We start from the raw sequence: 21,622 nt of genomic DNA on the forward strand, positions 1-21,622 counted from the left end.
CCTGCACATCTGGCAGTTCTCTGTTGACATATTGTTCCAAACGTTTTTGGATAATTTTCAGCAGACTCTTGCTTGCATGTGATATTAATGATATTGTTAGATAATTTCCGCAGTCTGTTGAGTCACCTTTCTTTGGAATGGGAACAAATATCGATCTTTTTCAATCAGTCTGCCAGCTGGCTGTCTTCCAGATTTCTTGGCACAAGGGGCTAATCCTTGGAAAAAGATACTATGCTAAGAAAAGTAGAGACTCAGCAAAAGAGATAAAGACCCTCAATGAGAGTAAGTGTAGCAATGGACTCACATATAATGGACATGATGAAGATGGCACAGGATAGGGCAGGGTTTAAAGGGTCAATACGAGTCATAGCCAACTTAACAGTACCTAACAACAACATCAGGTTCCCAGAGATATACATCTTTAGAAGAGACAACTCTCCACCTTTCTACCATAATGAAATCACATGCTAAAAACATTCGGTTAGCAACCCAAAACATTACACACTACACCAGCAATGTTCCTTTAATAGAGTGTAGCCCTAATTTAACTGTGGTAGAGGTGTAGATTGTAAAACATTAGGATTCAAAACTCTTCACATGCATAATTAAGCAACACTGAATATGTTCCAAATGTGCAACCATGATAATGATGAAGAATGAGAAGAATATGGATCATTCTTATATTGAAAACAATAAATCTGTCTTGGAGAAAGTCAAACCAACTTTTTCCTTGGAGGATAGGATTTTAAAGTTCTATCTCACATACTTGGGCACATGGCCAGGAGAGACCTATCCTTGGAGAAGGGCATCATGCTTGGAAGGGTGGAAGGACAGCATGGGAGAGGAAAATCCTGCATGAGATGGATTGATAGAGTCACTGGGGCAATGGGGGGTGGTGTATCAGACACTGTGAGACTAGTTCAGGACAGAGCAGGTTTCAGAGCTGTTGTACATAGGTCGCTTTGAGTTGCAGGCAACTTGATGGCACACAACAATAATACTTCTGAAAAGTAATGTTACACTATGTATTATGGCTGACACTGAATATTTATCAGATGGATTATTACACTTAAAAATACTTATCTGCTTCCATATATTAGTGGGGTTTTGTTCTGTTTAAGAAATCTTCACCTATCAGAAAATCATGAAGATACTCTCCTATATTAACTTCTAGATGCTTTACTGTTTTTTATTTTCTACTGTTTGTTCTTACTTATTTTCATCTATATAAACTACCTAGAATTGATTTCTAGATGAAGAAGTCTATGCTAGTTATTTTCCATATGAATATCCAATTAACCTAGGACTATTTATTAGAGACCACCATCCTAATCTACAGTGTTGCCTCTGCTGTAAATCCAATTATCAGATACTGTGAAACTGTTTCTTCAATATTGTATAGAATGCAAAACAAAAGAATGTTTATTGCTATAGAGAAAAAGTAAAATTGACTCTTTTCCTTATACCAGACACTATGATATATTACAAGTAGATTAGAGATCTGTAAAGAAACTTTAAAATCACAGAAACACTGAAAGAAAATATGGTAAGAGACTTTAAAAGTAGGAAGCAGAGAAGGGCCTGCTGAACTATGACCCAAAATCTAGAGTTAATGAAAAATTAATAATTAAGATTTGAATTTTAAATAATATAATACTTTTCCATAGAAAAAGCCAAAAACATCCTAAGTCGAAAAGACATATGGCAATGAATGAATGGAATCCAAAATCTCTGTAAACATTCATTACAACTATTTTTAAAAAGTTAAAAAAACTCAATTAATAAAGAACCCCACAAACCAAAAAATAGACATGTGACAAACTGAATAAGTATACATGAATTTTATATCACAAAGTGTTAAAATTCATAGCACAAAAAGGTGTTAAAAATTGTAAATTAAAATATCCAATAATCTTTTTTTAAAATGAACAGCTTAGAAAGTTAAAAAAAGAGAAAGATATAAGGTCATTAAACATAGAACTTCATAGCAAAGAAAAATGAAAACAAAAACAACATAGACACTATTGATTTGAAAAAAAAAATTCTAAAGTTAGACAACATATCCTACACATTCTGGCAAGGCTGTGAAGAAAAAGCACATTCTGGTACTGCTGTACAATGCGAAATAGTATAAGCCTTAGGATGAGAAACCTGGAAACATCTACTAAATTACAAATATATTTACCTACTAAGTTTACTTTTGGGAATTTATTCCAAAGATACACTAGTAAAAATATGCTTTGCATATATACTCAAGCCTATCATAATACATAATCACAAAACATTATAAATAATCCTTACTTCAATCAAAAGTAATTGTTTAACCATGATTAATTTATATAGCACAATATATACAATTGAACATATAAAATGAATGAAAAATATCTCTCCCTATTGTATAGAACAATTACTAACATTTATTATTGAGTGAAAAGACAAAATAGAAGAACAATTTTATAGTATGGCACCACTGGGATTAAAAAAGGAGAATGGAGACATTTTATTTCTTTAGTTATATGTGATCACATTATAAAAGAGAAGTCAATGAGGATTTTTTAGAATTAAATATTAAACTAATGCAGGAATTATCCATAGTTGGTAAAACCATTAGAAGAAAAACTGATAGAAAACATGTTAACAAAGCAATCAGGCTAAGCCAACCAGAATAAATGGATCAATTCTGACATAAAGAATAAGTAGTCACTGGCATCTCTATTTCAATGATTTAGCTAAAGACCAACAAAATTTCAAAAAAGGTTTTCCCATTTCTTAAGAATATTTATGTCATTTTTATATAGTAAGTAGTACCCACCACTTACTCTGGTAAACTGACTAGTAGTCAGTTTGTTGTACTGTGTGGTGGTAACCGAAAATTTGGCTTTTCTAGCTGTAGGCACATGGTATTGCAAATCATCACCAGCTGTGGGACTAGGATTGGGCAAGACTGGTGAGAGTAAGACCCAGTGATATCAGTAGTGGGAAGTTGTGTAAAGACTGTGGAGTTGCTATTGAGAGACTCTGGCAAGGTATAACCTGAGGCTTTTTGCATTTGTGCTGGCCACAGTTAAAGGTTTTGCTTGTCAGATGATTGGAGGAGAAACTAACTTATGACAGCTGAGGCAAATCTTGCTGGATGATTGAGGAAACCAGAGGCTTCCTGAATTTGTGTTGCTGAACTGAGGTCAGGAATTTTATTAATTAAGGAACTGTGTTTTGCTGTTAATCTGGCTTGGAACTGCTGGGCTAGACTTGGACTTGCACTGGGTGATAGTCTTTGCCTCCCCCATACTCCAACGTATTTCTCTAATAAACCCCAATCTTGGTACCACACTGTGAGTAAAGTCTGTGAACCAACAATGAGTATCAAACCCAATGTGTCTGATCAAGCAGCTATTTGCCACATCTTATTGATGGAGACAGTTCCCCTTTATGAAATAAGTACAAGCCAGACTTGGCCCCTCCCACATTGGATCTGCTTCTTTCACATAGTGCGATGGCTTACATGTTGCAATAATGGTGGAAGCTATGCCACACATATTTCAAATAGCAGCAAGATCGCCAGGAAGAAGGACTTGGTAATCTACTTCTTTAAAAAAGAAAAGAAAAAAGCCAGTGAAAACCAGATAGCAAAAGAACTTTCCTTAATATAAGCCAAGAGATGAGATCCTCGGTTTGGAATATATTCAAAATATGACTGGCGAGAGCTACCTCCTCAATGTGGAGTAGACCTAATGAGGATGGAACAATTTCAGAACCTTTATTTGCTGATATGAGGTGATTAAAAATAAGAAAGAAGTACAAATTTGAATTCATAAATGTAATGCAGACTATATGATATATGAAACTAGGAAAACTGGTACTTCCCAAAATAAAAACAGAACACATAAAGACTAAGCAAGGCATTAATGATATGTTTTAGAGAAAGAAAGTACAGCCAGAGTGCTCGTTGGAGGCAAAGATAACAAAGCTTCATTTCACATACTTTGGGCACGTTGCTAGAAGAGACTTCCTTGGAGAGAAACATCATGCTTGGAAAGGTAGAAGGTTGTCAAAAGAGAGGAAGATCTGCAACTAGATAGACTGACATAGTAACTGCAGCAATGGGGTCAAAGATGTCAGATATTGTGAGGATGGTGCAGGCTATGAGAGGGTTAAGGTCTGCTGCTCTTAGGGTTGCTAAGAATCGTACTCAACTCAATGGCACGTAATAACACCATATGCATGTCAAAGCTAGACAATAAATAAGATGAAGGAAGAAATAATGCTTTGAACTATGATGCTGGTAAAGAATACTGTATTTCCCACTGATTGTTAGAAGAACAAACAAATCGGTCTTAGACAAAGAAAAGGTATAACCAGAATGTTCCTTAAAAGCAAGGATGGTAAGATTTTTGTCTCATACTTTGGACATGACACAAGGAGGAAACAGTCCTTAGAAAAGAGTACTATGCCTTTTCCAAGAGGGTAGTGTACTCGGGGGGAGGGCTGGGACGGGAGAAAAGTGCAAAAATGAATGAATGGAAAGCCAAAGTTTCTGTAAATTTTCACTGAAATAATAATAAATTAAAAAGGTCACTATGTAAAGCAGAAGGCTGTAAAAAAAAAGAACATCCCACACAAGATGTACAAACACAGTGACAGAAAGGATGGTCTCAAGCACAGCAACAATTGTGAGGCCTGTAAAAGACTAGCCAGTATTTTTTCTGTTGCATATACTACAAGCCGACACCTAACAACAATAACAACCTAAGTAATGCATGTTCAAGTTTTATTTTGTATTTCTGCATTTTAGAAGGAAAAGGTGAAAATAAAAAAACTTTAATCCAAAAATTATTTAAGCTGACTTTAATTGTTCAAAAGTACTTACTGTGAATTCAAGTCCTCAATCAACTGAGTGAGTTTTCTCCAAGGATTATATTCAGAATCAATGCTATAGAGCCGCATGTGCAAAGCTAATACATGGAACAACTGATCTAAATAAATTGGAGAGAAGGCAATTAGAAAGTGCACATAAGTCATCCAAAATAAAATTCTAAGTTTCTATTTATCCATAAGGAAATTGGTTTCTTATCATTTTCATTTTCAAATTCTTTTATGTTTTTAAGATGGAATTCTCACGATTTATCTAAATACAAGAATGGTTTGTTTTCAATCACCACAGACCCATTTTTTCCTACTACATACTGCAGATTTGCAAGCTAACACATCTCATCAATTACTATCTCCTCAATCAAAATTTCCTATGATCTGCAATATACTACTCTCATAAAGAAACTACAACAAACGTGTTCACTTTATATTAGGTATCTCTTAAAAAGGTATCATTAGTAATAACCATAAACTTAAGCATACTTATTATACAACAGATGGCTGGTTTATAAATAAAAAAACAAAGCACAAATCTTTTGCGGATCTGAATTATCACTTTTGCTTTAAATTTTAATATTTATGACATTAATTTTTCCTAAAATGTGAAATTCAATACATACTCTTGAAAGGTAAGTAAATATGTCTTGAATTTTAGGATCTGCCTCAACAAATAGAAGTTAAGCTGACTGCAGAACAAAACACAAATATAAAAGTAGACATACTTAGCATAAATAGGTATCAGACACATTGAATATTTCTAATTCAATTATTATGCTTAATTATTTTCAAATTATTCAAAATTCCAAATTATTCTAGAGCCAGTGTCCAAAGAAATTTAAAATATTTCTTTTTCACAAAACCAATTTTTAAATACATAAACACAATAGGAAATATCTTAATAAGTTTACTCAAAGAATTCTTAATGTTTGTAAAAAGTCACAGCCACGCTTATCTTACAATATGTTGTCCATAGCTAGTATACCTTTTTCAAGTACATTTGGGGGGTGGGGAATAAAGATATTTCTATAGAAATTACAAGACATCCTCAGGCCCCCCCCCAAAAAATATTTAACCAATGGAACAGAATTGAGAACCCAGAAATGGATCCTGCTATCTACGGCCAACTAATATTCTAGAAAGAAATAAAACCTATTAAATGGGGAAATGATGACCTCTTCACAAATGGTGCTGGCAAAAATGGACTGCTACTTGCAGAAAGCTGAAACAGAATTTACACCTCACACCATACACAAAAATAAATTCAAGGTGGATCAGAGACCTGGGAGTAAAGCCCAAAACCATAAACAGTTCTTAAGAGATAAGCTGGGATCAAACTCAGAAGGACTAGATGTACAATTTGAAGAGGATAAAATTGACAAAAAAGACATTCTAAATATTAAATAGCTGTGCTCATCAAAAACTTTTTCCAACAGGGTGAAAAGAAAACCTACTGACTGAGAACAAACATTGGGTAATACCATCTCAGACAAGGGCCTCATAACAAAAGTTTACAATTCTGAAGAAAAAGACTGATAATCCAATCACAAAATTGGCAAAAGACATGGAAAGACTTTTCACAGAAGAAGACATTCAGATAGCCAACAGACACATGAAGAAATGTTCAAAATAACTGGAATTAAAGAAGATGCAAATCAAAACCACAATGAGATACCATCTTACCCCTGGTACGAGTGGCAAAGTTTAGCAAGGCAGCAGGTAATAAATGTTGGAGAGGATGTGGCAAGATAGAAAACCTTACACACTGTAGTTGATGGCATTGTAAAGGGTACAACTACTCTGGAAGGAAGTTTGACAGTTCCTCAAAAAAGCTGAACACAGAAATTCCATACAACCCAGCTATTCCACTGCTTGGAATATACCCCGAGAAAATGCGAACTGAGGCACAAGAGACTTGTAAACCAATGTTCATAGCAGTGTTACTCACCAACTCAAGATCATGGAAACAGCCCAAATGCCCAATCACAATGGAATGGATTGAGAAATTACAATACATTCACAAGATAGAATACTATGCTGCATGCAGGAGAAACTATTTTGTAAGTTACTACCTAACTTGGGAGGGACTGAGAGCATTATGTTAAGTGAACTAACTCAGTCCCATAAGGAAAAATACTATATAAGACCATTATTGTAGAAGGAGTATGAGGATCCGAGGGGGTTGGGGGGGAGCAGAGGGATGTGGATGGGGGGGAGTTTAATCATAGGGTCACACAATTGATGGGTGGAGGGAGGGGTAGGTAAAGGAAAAGAAAAGACCTAGTGTGAAAAACAATGTATATGAACTTTATAAGTATGCAATTAAACTTTTCTTTTTTATGAAAAGAGCTATTTGTCATAAGGTTGCTATGAGTCTTAGGCAACTTGATGGCACATAACAACAACATACATATACATGTATCTGTACATATTGCTAACCAATTTTATGATATTTATCAGTATAAACAGCTATTTCTAATAGAAACTCTAAATCTTATTATCTTTCAGATTGTTCTTCAAATGTCATGTCCATTAAAGCTTCAGAATCTTAACAGATTGGCTTTCAAATCTCAAATTTTCCTATAACCCCTACACAGAGCTTAATACTGTCTCTCTTACAATAGATCATCTTAATCTGGTCTTATCTCCTAGGGCCAAAGTTCTTATTGACTGTTTTTCTTTCTGGCTAAATCAGGGGTCTAGAGCTCTGATTCAGAAATCAGTAGTTATATATGGGAGCTGATACAAAAAGTTCAAATTGTAAATAAAGTGTAGTTCATACAAAACCAGTAATAATTTGATATTTAGAAATGAAGGAAGGAACAGTTTATCTATCACAAGAACAAGGGGAAAACTGCTAGTAAAACGGTGAGGTATAAAGGGAATAAAGAAGATTCGAACTATCACCTTATCCATGAGGATGAAATCAAGACTTGAGAAATTATCTAAAGAGTGGCCCAAACAAAAACAGAATTCACATAATGGGTTGGCAAAAGAAAATGGAAAATACAAACAGGAGGGTAGCATGGCAAAGCCTGAAAAGATCCCAGGGTAACAGAGTGCAGTAAGCTATCTTTAACTTAGTCTATGGATTAATATCAAACTCACTGCCATCAGATCAATTCTGACTCATAGAAACCCTGTAAGACAAGAAAACTGTCCATAGGGTTTCCAAAGCTATAGTTTTTTTGTTTGCTTAAATTTGTGTGTGTGTGTGTGTGTGTGTGTGTGTGTATACCATCAAATCACATCTGACTGGTACAGGAGGAGATTGCCCCTCCTTCTTCAGCAGAGCATCTGGTAGATTTGAACCCCATGCCTCTGTGATTGCAGTGCAGCTTCTTGCCACTAGGCCACCAGAGCTCCTTATAAGCTATAGTTTTTTTAAAGATGCTGACTGCCTCATCTCTTTCCCTCAGAGTAACTGGTAGGTTCAAACTACCTACTTCTGAGTTAGAAGCTGAATGGAATTATTATAGTGCCACCGGGGCTCCTCATGAGTGAACAGAAACTTCTTAAATGTGTGTATCCTCCACGATACTTCTATTACATTAACTGAATTTAGACTCAAAAAAAGCTAACTTCTTGAGCAGTCTGATCTTTTCTAACTGTTTCATTAAGTCAATCCCTCGGAACTGTAGCTCTGTTTTTTAAAAACAAGATAATACCTATTTTACAAGGTTATTAATGTTAAAGATTAAATGGAATGATTTATATGAAAATACTTCTACAAATGTAAGTCATTAAGATTTACAGACTCAGGTATCTGATATTGGGTTGCTCTGGGTTGGAATCTACTCCCTGGCAGAAAGTTTGCATTTTTAGAACTGTCCTATAGACTCAAATATACTTTACTCAAAACAATTAAGGAATCACATTCATTCCACAAAATGCATTACATTCATAGTTGTGATAAATTTTAATATGTGCATAAAAATAAAAGTGCAAATGTCTATTAATTATTAATAGTGTTAAGGAAATATGCTGCCAAGTGAAAGGCAGGCAGTTTAAATGCACCAGCTGCTCCAGAGAAAAATGGCACTCTCCTTCAGTGCAATGCACAGCCTTTGAAAACTCACTGGAGGGTCAGCTAAGAGTTGGTTCCAACTCAGTGGCACATAACAACAACAATATAGATGTAAACTGTATGAAAAACAAATCATCTTTATAAAAAAATTTCTTAATCTAGTAAAGAAATAATTATAAAAATTTCAAACTTGAGGATAATTTTTTAAAGTTAAGAATACTACACTGATTAAACGTAAATCTGATCATCATAGCACACATGACATTTACTTATTGTGTAAAGCATAGACAGAGCAGAATAATATGTGATTCTTCTAAGCACTTCTAACTATTCAAAGTATGTACTATTAAGATTAGTCATGTTGTTGTTGTTGTTATGTGCCGTCGAGTCACTTGCAACTCATAGCAACCCTATGTACAACAGCCCTAAACCCTGCTCTTTCCCGTGCCAATCTCCCTGTCTCTGACACACTCATCCCAATTACCCCAATCACTGAATCAATCCACCTCACAAAGGGTCTTCCCCTTGTGCACTGTCCCTCCACCTCCCCAAGCATGACGTCTCTCCCCAAGAAATGGTCCCTACTTGCAACACGAACAAAGTATGTCAGATGAAGCTTCAGAATCCTTGCCTCCAAGGAACAGCCTGTTTTAACCCTCTCCAGGTTGAACCTGTTCATTTTCTTAGCAGTCCATATTCAATACTCTTCTCCAGCACCACAGCTCAAGGGCATTAATTCTCCTTCTATCCTCCCGAGTCATTGTCCAGCTCTCTGATGCATAGCAAATGATTGCAAAGACCCTGGCCTGTATCAGGTGCACCTTAGTCTCCAGAGTGACACTATTCTTCAGAACTTTGGAGAGGTCCCTAACAGCAGACTTTCCCATTGCAATATTTCTCTTTTTTTTTCTTTCTCTTTTTTTAATCACTATTAATTTCAATGAACATCTACAGAGATTGGAATTCCATTCATTCATTGTTGCACTTTTCTCCCCACCCACTCACCCCCACCCACAATATGTCTTTTAATTTCCTGGCTGCTGGTGCCTAGAGTGTTGACTTTTACAACACACCAAAGAACCACTTTTTGCCTGTATATGCTTCAAACTGACATTACAAAAAAGAAAATAAAATCTAGCACTTACTTAAACAAGACCTTTTGCCAGCTGTGCTCGCACCACCTGAACACAAACTGCCTCCTCGATGAATTAATTCAAGTTCTAAATTGGTTCTGTAAGCAAAGCATTAAAGTATATTTCAGTCAGTAAGCTCAATCAATGCTTTTAAATTTTTTATTGACATGCTTGAATTGACCAAAATAACAGAGTTCTTCAACTTTATTGTAAAAGCAATAAAGCACAGTTCATAAATACCAGCAATAATCACGTTTTATCTGATATTTAGAAATAAAAAGAGGAACAGTTTATCCATTCTCACTTACATGTTCATATTTGTACCTGTAAAAAATTGCATCATTATTGCAAAGTCTCAACTGATAGTAAATACTAAAAACTAGTCTTTAACAACAAGAAAAAAACTGCAACATACTTCATAAACCTGCAATATGAATGTGATGAAAGAATTTGTACTCCAACTGTTAGCCACTTGGTGGGTAGTTGTAAAGCAGAGGGCAAATAAAGCAGGAAGGCATACCAACTTTTCTATCAGAAAATTATATCACTCATCGGAGCTTAAAGCACAACTAGAAATCAGAATTAAGAAGCAAAATCACTATGATTAAAGTGGCTGTAAATGATACACATAAAAGCAGCTTCTGTTATGGACTTCTAAAATTAAAGTTTTATTAAAATACACTAACTACTGACACTGCTTAGTAAAATTATTGTTTATGTAAGTCTAAAGTGCACATTTAGCAATTATTAGATTACAGAAAGGTAAAAATCAGTAATTTGACATTTTAAAAATCAAATTGATGTGAAATCTAAAGGTATATTTAAAAAAACATTAACCGTAACAGTCAATTAATTATGCCAGAATCATGAATAAAAATTCTGAGTGATAATTTTAAAATGTATTTTTCACTCCAACAGCATCAATAAACTTAAACACACATCTTTGTTTCCGTAACTAACTGAACAATTTGTATACAAACTGTCAAAAGGGAACGTATATGCTGACTAAATTTACGCATATGCTAACTAAATTTACAACAAAACCATAAAATATTATTTTAAAAATCTAAATAAGCTAGTTTGTATCCAAGATATGCACTAAACTTTAATAGTAATAGTAGATGATATTAAATAATTAGATTATATATTTTTAAATTCAGGCAGTTTACTTTTGCTACTAAATTCACAAAAACGTATCATCCTACTTTAAAACATTTGGAGTGGTTTTTTATCACATTTTGAACAGAATATTTTGAAAGTATAGTTTCACAAATCTATTTATATAGTGTTAAAATATAGTAATATTCCTACATCTGTAGTTTTTGCCACCCATTTCTAAAGGAATGCCTTAATCCTCTATACTCAAGAAGGGGGGAGCAATTTAACATTGATAATGTTCCTGCTCAGAGTTCCATCTGGTCGCTGCTGATAAGGGCATCTGTGTGACAAGCGAATTTTCCACCCTTCAGGCGATTTGCATTGCTCACTGAACTTCTAAAAACCTACCAGCAAGGAAGCAGGGACAAGGATTTCATATTAGTGGACAGAAAGCGAGCGGAGACCAGCATGTGTTCCTTCATCAAGGGAATATAAATGAGATCAATACATTTTGTTTTCACAAATCTTCTGTTGCCTAATCTGTAGAAAAAAATTAATGGCTATATTCTCTTATAAAAACTAAGATTTCCTAGATAGTACTTTTATATGCGCTAACCAGAAACATGAACAAATTTTACAAATGAGTGCAGAACTAGAATGTAAATTTTTATTTCACCACAATTTCTAAAAAAAAAAATTCATGTAAATATTAATACAATAACAATTCTGTAATTCAAACATAAAATACTTGAAGAAATTATAAATATGTTATCAAGAATTTGATTTTAAACAGTACTTGAGAAAAAAAAAGTACTAAATCTAATTCATTATTTCAGATCATGAAAAAAAGACTTCTTGTAAAACACTTCTTCTAAGTAAAAAAAAACAAACAGTAAAACAATCCCTAAACTACCTAGTCAAAGTGTTTATACAATATACTAGTACCTGTGACTTAAAAAAATCAAGTCTGTTAGAGGACCTAACCATTAGTCTTACTTCGTTTACATTAAAATTGACCCTTTAACTTGATACTTGCTAGAGTAAAGAACAAATTCGTGATACAAATATATTCAAATTAGGAAGAAAGAAGAGTCATCCATATTTTGAAAGAATAATGAGATAGACTGTTCCCTTACAAAAGTAAAGGGCATGGTGTCACCATAAGTCAAGGGCAGCCCAGCAGTGACTAATAACAACACTGGGTGGCCGAAACTCTTACAACAGAAAACCAAAATATGCTCCCTTTCTATTCCCACTGGCATGATATTTTTAGAGCTATCTTTGAACAATTAATATATACATGAACACAATGGTACAGTGAAAAGAATAAAAACTTTACAAAAAGATCTGGGCTTTAGCTTGAACCATGAGCTAACTACCCAATTTTTCAGAAGAAGAAAAAGAAACCCTTCATCCATATCTGTATCCCACAAGACACAGCTTAAATTTTAACTCTAAACTCCCCCATGAAGCTTTCCTGTAAAAGAAAAAGCACCTTAATATATACTTCATATTTTAATGTGTTTCTCTTTTCTTGTTCTACATGGTATTTTTAAAATGCATATTGTTGCAACTAAAGCTATATACTTTAGTTTTGTCTCTTCAACTAAATTGTAAAATTCCTAGAGCACAAAGATACCTAGAAAAATGCTAAAAAAAATTCTAGTTGTTGTGTTGTGTACCTAGGGTTGGAACCAACCCATAGCTGACCCTCCTGCAGGTTTTTAGAGGCAGTTAGTCGCATGAGAAGAGACTACCCATCCTTCTGATAATTTATTTCTATGTTTTGCTATGGAGTCTGTGATAAGATTTTCTTTAGTTCCTTCCATTATTTCTTTCTTTTACTTACCATTCTATTATCTTAAATCTAGCAGTGTTAGTCTTAGGTGCCATCAAGTCAACTATGACTCATAGTGACCTCATGAACAAATCTGTGTTTTACCCAATCCTGTTCCACCTCCACCATCTCTGATACACTCAAATCTATCGTTAGAGTGATTGTCAAGCCGTTATGTTAGGGTCTTCTCTTTAAATTCAGTGCTGTTGTTGTATAACACTGAGTCGAAACCGACTCAAATCTGACCTCCAGTCAATCACATGGGAACAAACTGCCCATCCTTCTCCCATGGAGCAGCTGGTGGATTCAAAACTGCGTGCTTTTGGGATTATAGTGTAGCTTCTTACCACTAGGCCACCAGAGCTTCCTTTAAAGGCAGTAGTAAAAAAAAAATAAAGATAATTATTTGTTTTTAAAGGATTTTTTTCAAATTCTTACTTTTAAAGAGTATTTATAATTTGGTATGTTAGGAAATATTTAGCATTGAGGACTCTCCTTCATAGGGTCGCTATGAGTCACCTGCGGCTTGACAGCACTTAACAACAACAACAAGGAAATATTTATTTTATTTCTACTATAATAACAAAGTTTAGACTTCTATGAATGCAAGTAATGCATAAAGCAAGGTGCATTTACTCTAGTAAGCAGTTTACCCAGTCATGATTTAAAGATGTCTCTCTACCTCCATTGCAGTTTTTCATGTCTGATCATCTTTGATTTCCATATTTCTCACAACATGCAGTAAATATCCCCAGGACATATGTAAACTGAATACAGAAGTCCTCGGAAAAAATTAATTACTGCAGTCATGTCACTCTTTTTCAAAATAATGAAATAAATGCAGTGGTATTTAAGAAAGTTGCCTTCCTTTAAATTAATTTTCCGTAACCCATTTGAATGACTGATATTTGCAATTGACTATTTTTTGAAAACACTTTAAATCTTGACTATAGTTATTTTTATTAATTTTAATAAATGAAAAGACAGTACTCAAAGCTCTTCCTCTGCTGGACTCAGAAAAGCCTCCAAGCTTTCATGACAGAAAATTTTTAAACCAAGTGTTGGTTTAATGTCCTACTCCCTCTGCAAAAATTAACTCTAAACAGTTAAAGAAAATAGCTTTGCAGCTAACTATGAACTAGAAATATTTTGTCTCTAAACACTAAAAAAATTTAAGCTCACTGATAAAGAGTACACAAAATTAATTACTCAGGGGAAATTCAGTTCTGAGAAACTAGTTTGTACTGCACTCAAATTATTAATGTCAAATACAAACGAATTTGCAAACAACTCTAAGGAATTATGCACTTAAAAATCTTTTCTTTAGAGACAGAGATAAATGTTCAAAGAGTTCACAGTGGAAATAAGACTCTTGTATAAAATACTGGGATGAATCAGCCTGCTGGGGATCTAATAAAAAAAAATATGTGTAGATTATTTATCCCACAGCATTGAAACAGAAGAGGGAAAGTCCAGAATGAGAGCTGCATAGTAAAGTGGTCTTGGTGGGAGGGACTGTAGAACAATGAAAGAACTTTTTTTCCCAAAGAAAAAAAAGCAATCTGGGGCAGAGGGGGGAACCAGGAGGAAAATGTACAACAATGAACAATTGGAAACCAAAGTTCTTTATAAACTTTCATTAAAATCTCAACTTAAAAAAAGAAAAAAAAATATATATTAAAAAAAAAAGTTCTTTCAAGAATTAAGTCAAAGTACGTTTACTATCAATATTGTATTACTTAATATTTTAATACCTACCTTTTAAAAATGCATATTTCTATTAAGACACTTATGAAATAAAGTTATGTTAGACATAAGTATAAAAATTTGGTTTATAATCTTGATATACTTGCACCCTATACAAATGGAATCTTCTTTCCTTCATCAGTTTTTTTATTTAATTATTAAATTATTTTTATTAATTATTTAATTATTAAAAATTTTTAAAAGACAAGGAGCTCTGGTGGCCTAGTGGCAAGAAACTGCACTGCAATCCCACAGGTACACAGTTCGAATCCACCAGATGCTTTGCTAGAGAAGGAGGGGCAATCTTCTCCTGTACCAGTCAGATCTGATTTGACGGTATACACACAAAAAATAATACAATTTTTTTTTAAATTTAAAAAAACATACAAACTTACTGTAAAAATTCTGAAATGGTCTAAGTAATTTTAGCCAAAGGGTAATGAGGTGTTTGTTTATTTTGGAAATGAGTTTTTAAGTATCATATACTGTTACTCTCTAGATCATGGCTTTGCTATTTTATAGAGTTTGCCACTAGGGATCAGAGAAAGATATGGCAGAAAACATCTTTTTCTGTTTTTCTACCTACATCCTTAATAAAGTATTTGATATCTGTCCCTACTTTCCTATAAAGCGGAAAAACAAAAATACACTGATCTAAAGGTTTTCCATTATCACTCTAAGCTTTATTCTAAATGTCACATATATGTTTAAAGCAAGAATCAGGAATCTAAAAATTCATTAAACTAAATTTAAATCATTTTACTTACCAGAATATAGTAAAATCCTATACACAACTATTTCCATTCAATTAGAATTGCCTTATAAAGTTAAGCCTTATAAGAATCAGCAATCTGAATTAAAAAACTTATAACATTAACGTATAATACTTCAAAAGAATAATTGAGCTGGTCTACATATACCCTAATCTCCATAACTTTGTAAGTACAATTAATATTGGACAAAAGTTTTGCAAAACGATGAAATCTTGAGGTTAAATTATATCCTGCTTGGTTATCACATAAAAGTTTACTGAAATTATACATCATTTGTCATACTTCACAAACAAAATATTGAATTAGCTATTCTAAAATATTCTTGATAAATACTCATATTTTAGGGATACACAAAAACTAGAAAATCACTTCACAACCTATTTGTAGGGAGCTGTGCTGGAACCTTTGGGTTACAAAGGCAGTGCCTCTGATGGTTCCACATATTAACTAGCAGCTCTGTGGGACAAACCCCCCAACCCCAATCTTCTCCCATGCAATTTACAGCCTCAGAAAAATCTGTCATTTTATCAGCTATGAACGATCCAGCATTTGCAGTCCCAGAGCAAAAACTAATGTTTCCTTATCATGTGCTATCATTTCCTTGCTAGTTCCAACTTGCTTAGGTTTCAAAGACCACATCCTCTTTTCACTCTTTCACTCCTTTTGTTACTCTTGCCTTCAAGAATAGGATAGGAAGATAAGCCATAATTAATTGCATAACTAAAAAAATTTTTTCTAAAAATGAAACATTAGAGAGTTTTAAAAGATAGTAATATTTAAACCTTGATTCAGGTGATCTCAGTTTTAGTCCTACTATGCCACTAATTTGCCACGTGACTTTAATCACATCTTTCAAAATGTTATCTACTGCATTTGGCTAAGTGTAACCTCTGCTTCCAGAGATCTACAATCAGAATTAGTTTTTTATGCTTTTTATCCTTTTGTTTTGCTTTTACTGTACATGCCATTTTCTGAGTTTCTGAAAGATCAGGTGTCTACCTACTCTCACCTTTGATATACACTGATTTTGTACCAATGAATGAACACTCACATCCCTGGTGTTTGCTAACAGCCAGATTCAAGGACACACCTATCTTCCCACTGAATCCTTATGAAGAAGCTATTCTTACCATTATCTTACAGGTTAGAAAATAAAAGTCCAGAGATACTAAGTAATTTGCCAATTTACATAGGTATTTACTGGAAGTGCTAGAATTTAAACTCAAATTTACCTGTTCCTGTTTAAACGCACCATTTTAAATGCTTTTTTTTGTTGTTGTTCTTTTCCCCACTAGATACAATATAAATTTTGGCAGAATGAGTTTACAAGTTTATAAATGTTTCTTTTTTTTTCTAGTTCTCCATTTTCACTCAATTAAGTCTCTAAAATTTCTCCTTGGAACTGTGCTTACTCAGCTGAATGCTTACCCAGTCCATCAAGCTAATTCTTCCTAATCTGACAGGTAAAAAGCATTTACTTATGACTGTTATCTTGAGCTCCCTGCTACCTACAAAGACAGTCTCAGAATATGATTTCTCTCTAAAGCTTCATCTATTTTTACCTGATTTTCTAAACGTACTATAGTCTAGAATGTACTAGATCTTTCATGAGGTTAAAACAAACAAAATTAGATTTTCTATTTCTTATTGTACTTGCTTTCCCATTAATAAAACTTTTAAACATAATATTTTAGCTCTCAATCTTGACATTTCTTTATAGAACTCATGCAATGTCATTCTCACATTATATATGTCTGAGGAAGATAGAAGAATCAAGATGTTAATAATATACTTCTCCTCATATTTTCAGAAATTATTTCATAGCACTTATAAAATTACCCTAAAATTTCATTAATATAAAAACTCTTAAAGAAATGTATACATTTATAGTACGACTGAAGGTCTTAAAACTAGTCACAATTTCAAACATCATGAAACAGTAACATATTTAAGTAAATATAAGTAAGGATGAATAAAACAATGATTCATTAAAAAACAAAACCACTAATAAGTGAATGCAAAAATATATACTTTATATACCTACCTAGCAACAGAGTACATAAAGAGAAAATCATTATCTGGTGAGCCCGGGGTCTTGCTATAATCTCTATATTTCTTCTGAGTGGTATTTTTTATATCTTTCATTACAGATTCCATTTCTTTATTTAAGTTGGTTTCTGACTATAAAATGCAAATATATAAAGTTTATTTCCATTTATTTTTTCTAATATTATCTAATATTTGAATGATTATCATATTAATATATCATACTAAGAAATTAGAAATTCAAAAGTCAAAATAGATGTAGTATAGCTATATAAATAGATCTAGTATATATAAATTTAGTCCACAAAGATAAAAACTCATTCAAATATATTTTCTTTTGGGAGCTCTATCTTGTGCCAGATAACAATATAACCCAGTCATTAAGTATACAAACTAGGCCAGTGAGTGGATATCACTAAAGTCACATTTTATAACAAAATCTCTATGTTTACAAAAAAATCCACAGAGCCAAAAACCCTTTCACATTCATCTTTTAAAGAAAATATCATTGTCTCATACATAAATCATAGATAAAAAAAATTGAACTTAAAAAAATTAAGATTAAAAAAATGATTCATCACTTAAAAATATAGGAACTGCTAAGAGATGACTTTTCCTAAAAAGATTTAGACTATGACTTTATTTCAAAAGTCAACTACTGTATAAAATAGGGACCTCTGTCACCTCTCTCAGGGACTCTATATATCTAAATCTATAATGAAAATTAAATATTTTAAGACTTTAAATCAAATAAATAAATACTACGAGACAAGGAGTAAAAAACAGGTTGACTTATTCTAAATGTTCTAGTAGACTGACTTATGGTAACAGTTCCATTAATCATGTCAATATATCACTCTAATACACAGACACACACACTCTCAAATTCATGTGTGTAATATGAATATACAATCTTAATTTAATATGCTAATGAAGCACATCTTAAAATTAACAGACTGTCCTTTATATTGCAAGAAAGAACAAGGTACCAGGACTGTAGTTGGTCTCTTTTGCTTTGTTTTTTGAAAATTATCATTACACCTAGGTTGACAGGTTTTCATGATCCGGAAGACATATATTAAAGCTGTAACAATTTAGACAAAGGATAACTTTTGGTAATAATTTGTTCTATTATTTCTATTTTTGTTAATTATTATCACAGCAGAAAAGAAGGAACCCTAAAAGCAATTTTTAAAGATCCAGAGCCATTTAGAGACAAAATGAAAGTGAATCCTAAAAAAAGCAGAGCTGAGTCAACCAAAAGAGTTGCCTTACACTGATGCTTACTGTGAAAGCTCCGGGCCGTCCCTGAAGCTCCTCCACTTCCTTTATGAGATCTTGTATGCTTTTGTTATTAGATCGTGGCCAAAGCTTATTTTCCATACTGCTTCCAGGATAACAAGGAAGAACACTGTTTGCAAATTGCCTACACAGAGGACAGGTAAATTCTCCTTTGTCCACTGAGAAGCCCTGAAGAACCTGGTCATTCTAAAAGATGAAAATATATAATGTACACCTTTACAAAAAAACATGAATTGTGCATATTTTATAGAAAATTAATGAACCATTAAAAAGATATCTTTTATATATATCATAAAAATAAAAAAGAAAACCTCTCATTTAAGTGTTGAGTAAATCTGCCAGATTACTTCCTTCTGCCTTCTTCTATGAACTGCTGAAGTATCTTACTCTTTCTCAGTATGAAATATTCAAATAACTATGCAGTTAATCTGATATGTGGATTTAAGATTAAAAAAATACGTAAACAAGCAGGTCACATTAAGTGGGTCTACTTCCTCTTACTCTATGTCCATTTTTATAAACTGGGACTATGAAGAAGATTCTCCCAGTATCCCATGTTGTTTGATTTAGGACCGATGTCTTCTGAGAATAAATGAAGTCTAAAAAATGTGATTCATCTTCTAAGATGTTTAATATAACTTTCAATACTATGCTGGGAAAATCTGTTTAGGTTTAGTGAATGGGGGAAAGATTCAGATAGAGTACTTAGAATGTAAAAGGATAATTAGTATTAGCAGAATTTCCTTCAGATGTTTCTGGTATGAAAAGGAGAAAAAAACAGCATTTTTAAAATAATTAGAGGGCTTAAGACAAAAATTTAAGCTTATAGTGCTTGTTCTTCTTTTGTGGCTGATATGATCCTGTATCTATTTTGTCTTTAAAGACCATTTTTACAGTGCAAATAAAAACACTCTATTATTCTTTTCCCAGGAGCCTCTCTCTCTCTTAGCCTACCACTAAGTTAATTTATCTCAAAATTATTTTATTAATGAACAAATGCATATGCAAGAAATTCTAGTGGTCTAGTGGGTACAGGGTCATGATGCCAACTTAAAGTCAGGAGGTTCAAATCTACCTGCTCCTCAGCAGTAGGAAAATGGGCAATCTTTCACACCTAGAATTGATTTTGACCCAATGATAATGAATAGAGCTAATGTACACATATAAATGCTAAAACAGCATTACCAAAGATATTTTAAAAAGACTCCAAGAGAATATTTTTATATATTTTTCTGTTGATAGTCACAAAGATTGTAATTGTGTATGTCAAGACAAACGTACATTTCTTAATTCTTGAGTTGTTCATTCTGTTCTACCTTTCTTCTTAAATATTTATTTTTTTATATTTATTTTCCCAAGTTCTTAAAAATGTAACACTATATCCTCTTAATTCATATGCTACTTCCTGAAATGGCTATACATTCCCTAATTCTTCTTGGTACAGTGACTCTGTGTATTCCTTCCATCTTATTTTCTTGGCTCCTGGATCATTTTGTTCACAACATAACTAGCATTGCAATTTGAAGCTTCATTTCGGTTTTCAGTTCTTTCAGCTTGAATATAAGGGAGGTGTAATAGCTGGAGTTCACTCTGAGGCACTAAGGCATTCCTTAAAAGTCAACATTTTAAGAGTCCACAATTAAGGTTGCATAGTGGAGGGTACTTGGGGCAGTGGGAGGGATGCGGGGAGATTGTATACCAAAGAAAAAATTTTTCTTTTACATTTCAAAGAGAGGAGCGAACTGGGGATGGGGAGGCGCACTGGGGGGGGGAGGGGACTTGGTAGGGAGAAAAGTGCAACAATGAAAGAATGGAAATCCAAAATCTCTGTAAATGTTCATTAAAATTATTAAAATAAGAAAAAGGGGGGGAAGTCAACATTTTGAGTTTATAGTTTGTATTTACTGAATCCTTCCCTCCTGATAATAGCATAACGTAAACAATAGAGAAGAACTCCTGCAAAAGACTTACCCATGATCCTTTGTTTTTGTTTTCTAATCCCTTTGTTTACCTTCCTGATGATTCTCAATAAGTGCACAGAGAGACATTGCTTGGGCGCTTCAGTCATCAAGACTGCTGGCCCTGTCATCTTTACTCTCTCTTATATCATTCTTGGTTGTCTGTCTCACAATTACTTTACCCTCGGTCTGCAACAATGTACAACAGCTCTAAAGCCTGCTCTGTCAGCCAGTCCCACTGACTCTGACACACCTAGCCTCATTGCCCTACTTACTGTATTAATCCTTCTCATCAGAGTCTTTCTCTCCTGCACCCCCCAACCTCCCAAGCATAATGTCCTTCAAGGATCAGTACCTCCTGGCCACGGACGAAAAGTATGTGAAATGAGCTTCAAAAACCTAGCTTCCAAGGAGAAACTTGATTTCATCCTCTCCAAGATATACCTATTTGTTTTCTAGGCAGTCCATGGTATGTTCAAGATTCTTCTCCAGCACCACAACTCAAAGGCATTGATTCTTCTAATTATGAACACTATGGCATGAATCAGGCACATACTAGTCTCTAGATCAATGCTGTTGCTTCTCAATACTATGAGGAGGTTCCTGACAACAGATATGCTCACTGCATTTCATCTATTGATTTCCTGGCTGCTGGTGCCAACAGTGTTGATTGTGGATCCAAGCAAGCAGTAATTGTTAACAACCTCAATCTCTTCTCCCTCTATCATGGTGCTGCCAATTGGACCAGTGGTGAGAATCTTTGTTTTCTTGATGCTGAGCTTCAATCCAATCCCAACGTAGGCACTGAATAAATGTTGAATGAAGGACTCAATGAA

At 33.7% G+C, this 21,622-nt stretch overlaps 1 protein-coding gene across 1 annotated transcript in view; it reads right to left on the reverse strand.

Annotated features, from left to right (window-relative positions):
• Window positions 1–21,622, reverse strand: part of UBR3 (ubiquitin protein ligase E3 component n-recognin 3 (putative)) — a 272,765-nt gene that overhangs the window by 62,642 nt on the left and 188,501 nt on the right. Inside the window, exons 28-31 of the mRNA XM_006878857.1 lie at window positions 18,814–19,014; window positions 17,525–17,661; window positions 10,039–10,124; window positions 4,868–4,973 (exon numbers count right to left, since the gene is read on the reverse strand). Coding sequence (XP_006878919.1) covers window positions 4,868–4,973; window positions 10,039–10,124; window positions 17,525–17,661; window positions 18,814–19,014 — 530 coding nt within the window. The remainder of the gene's footprint in view (window positions 1–4,867; window positions 4,974–10,038; window positions 10,125–17,524; window positions 17,662–18,813; window positions 19,015–21,622) is intronic.

Source organism: Elephantulus edwardii, unplaced genomic scaffold (genome assembly GCF_000299155.1).
Source record: "Elephantulus edwardii isolate Elephantulus edwardi_28Jun2011 unplaced genomic scaffold, EleEdw1.0 scaffold00001, whole genome shotgun sequence".
NCBI classification, from domain to species: Eukaryota; Metazoa; Chordata; class Mammalia; order Macroscelidea; family Macroscelididae; genus Elephantulus; species Elephantulus edwardii.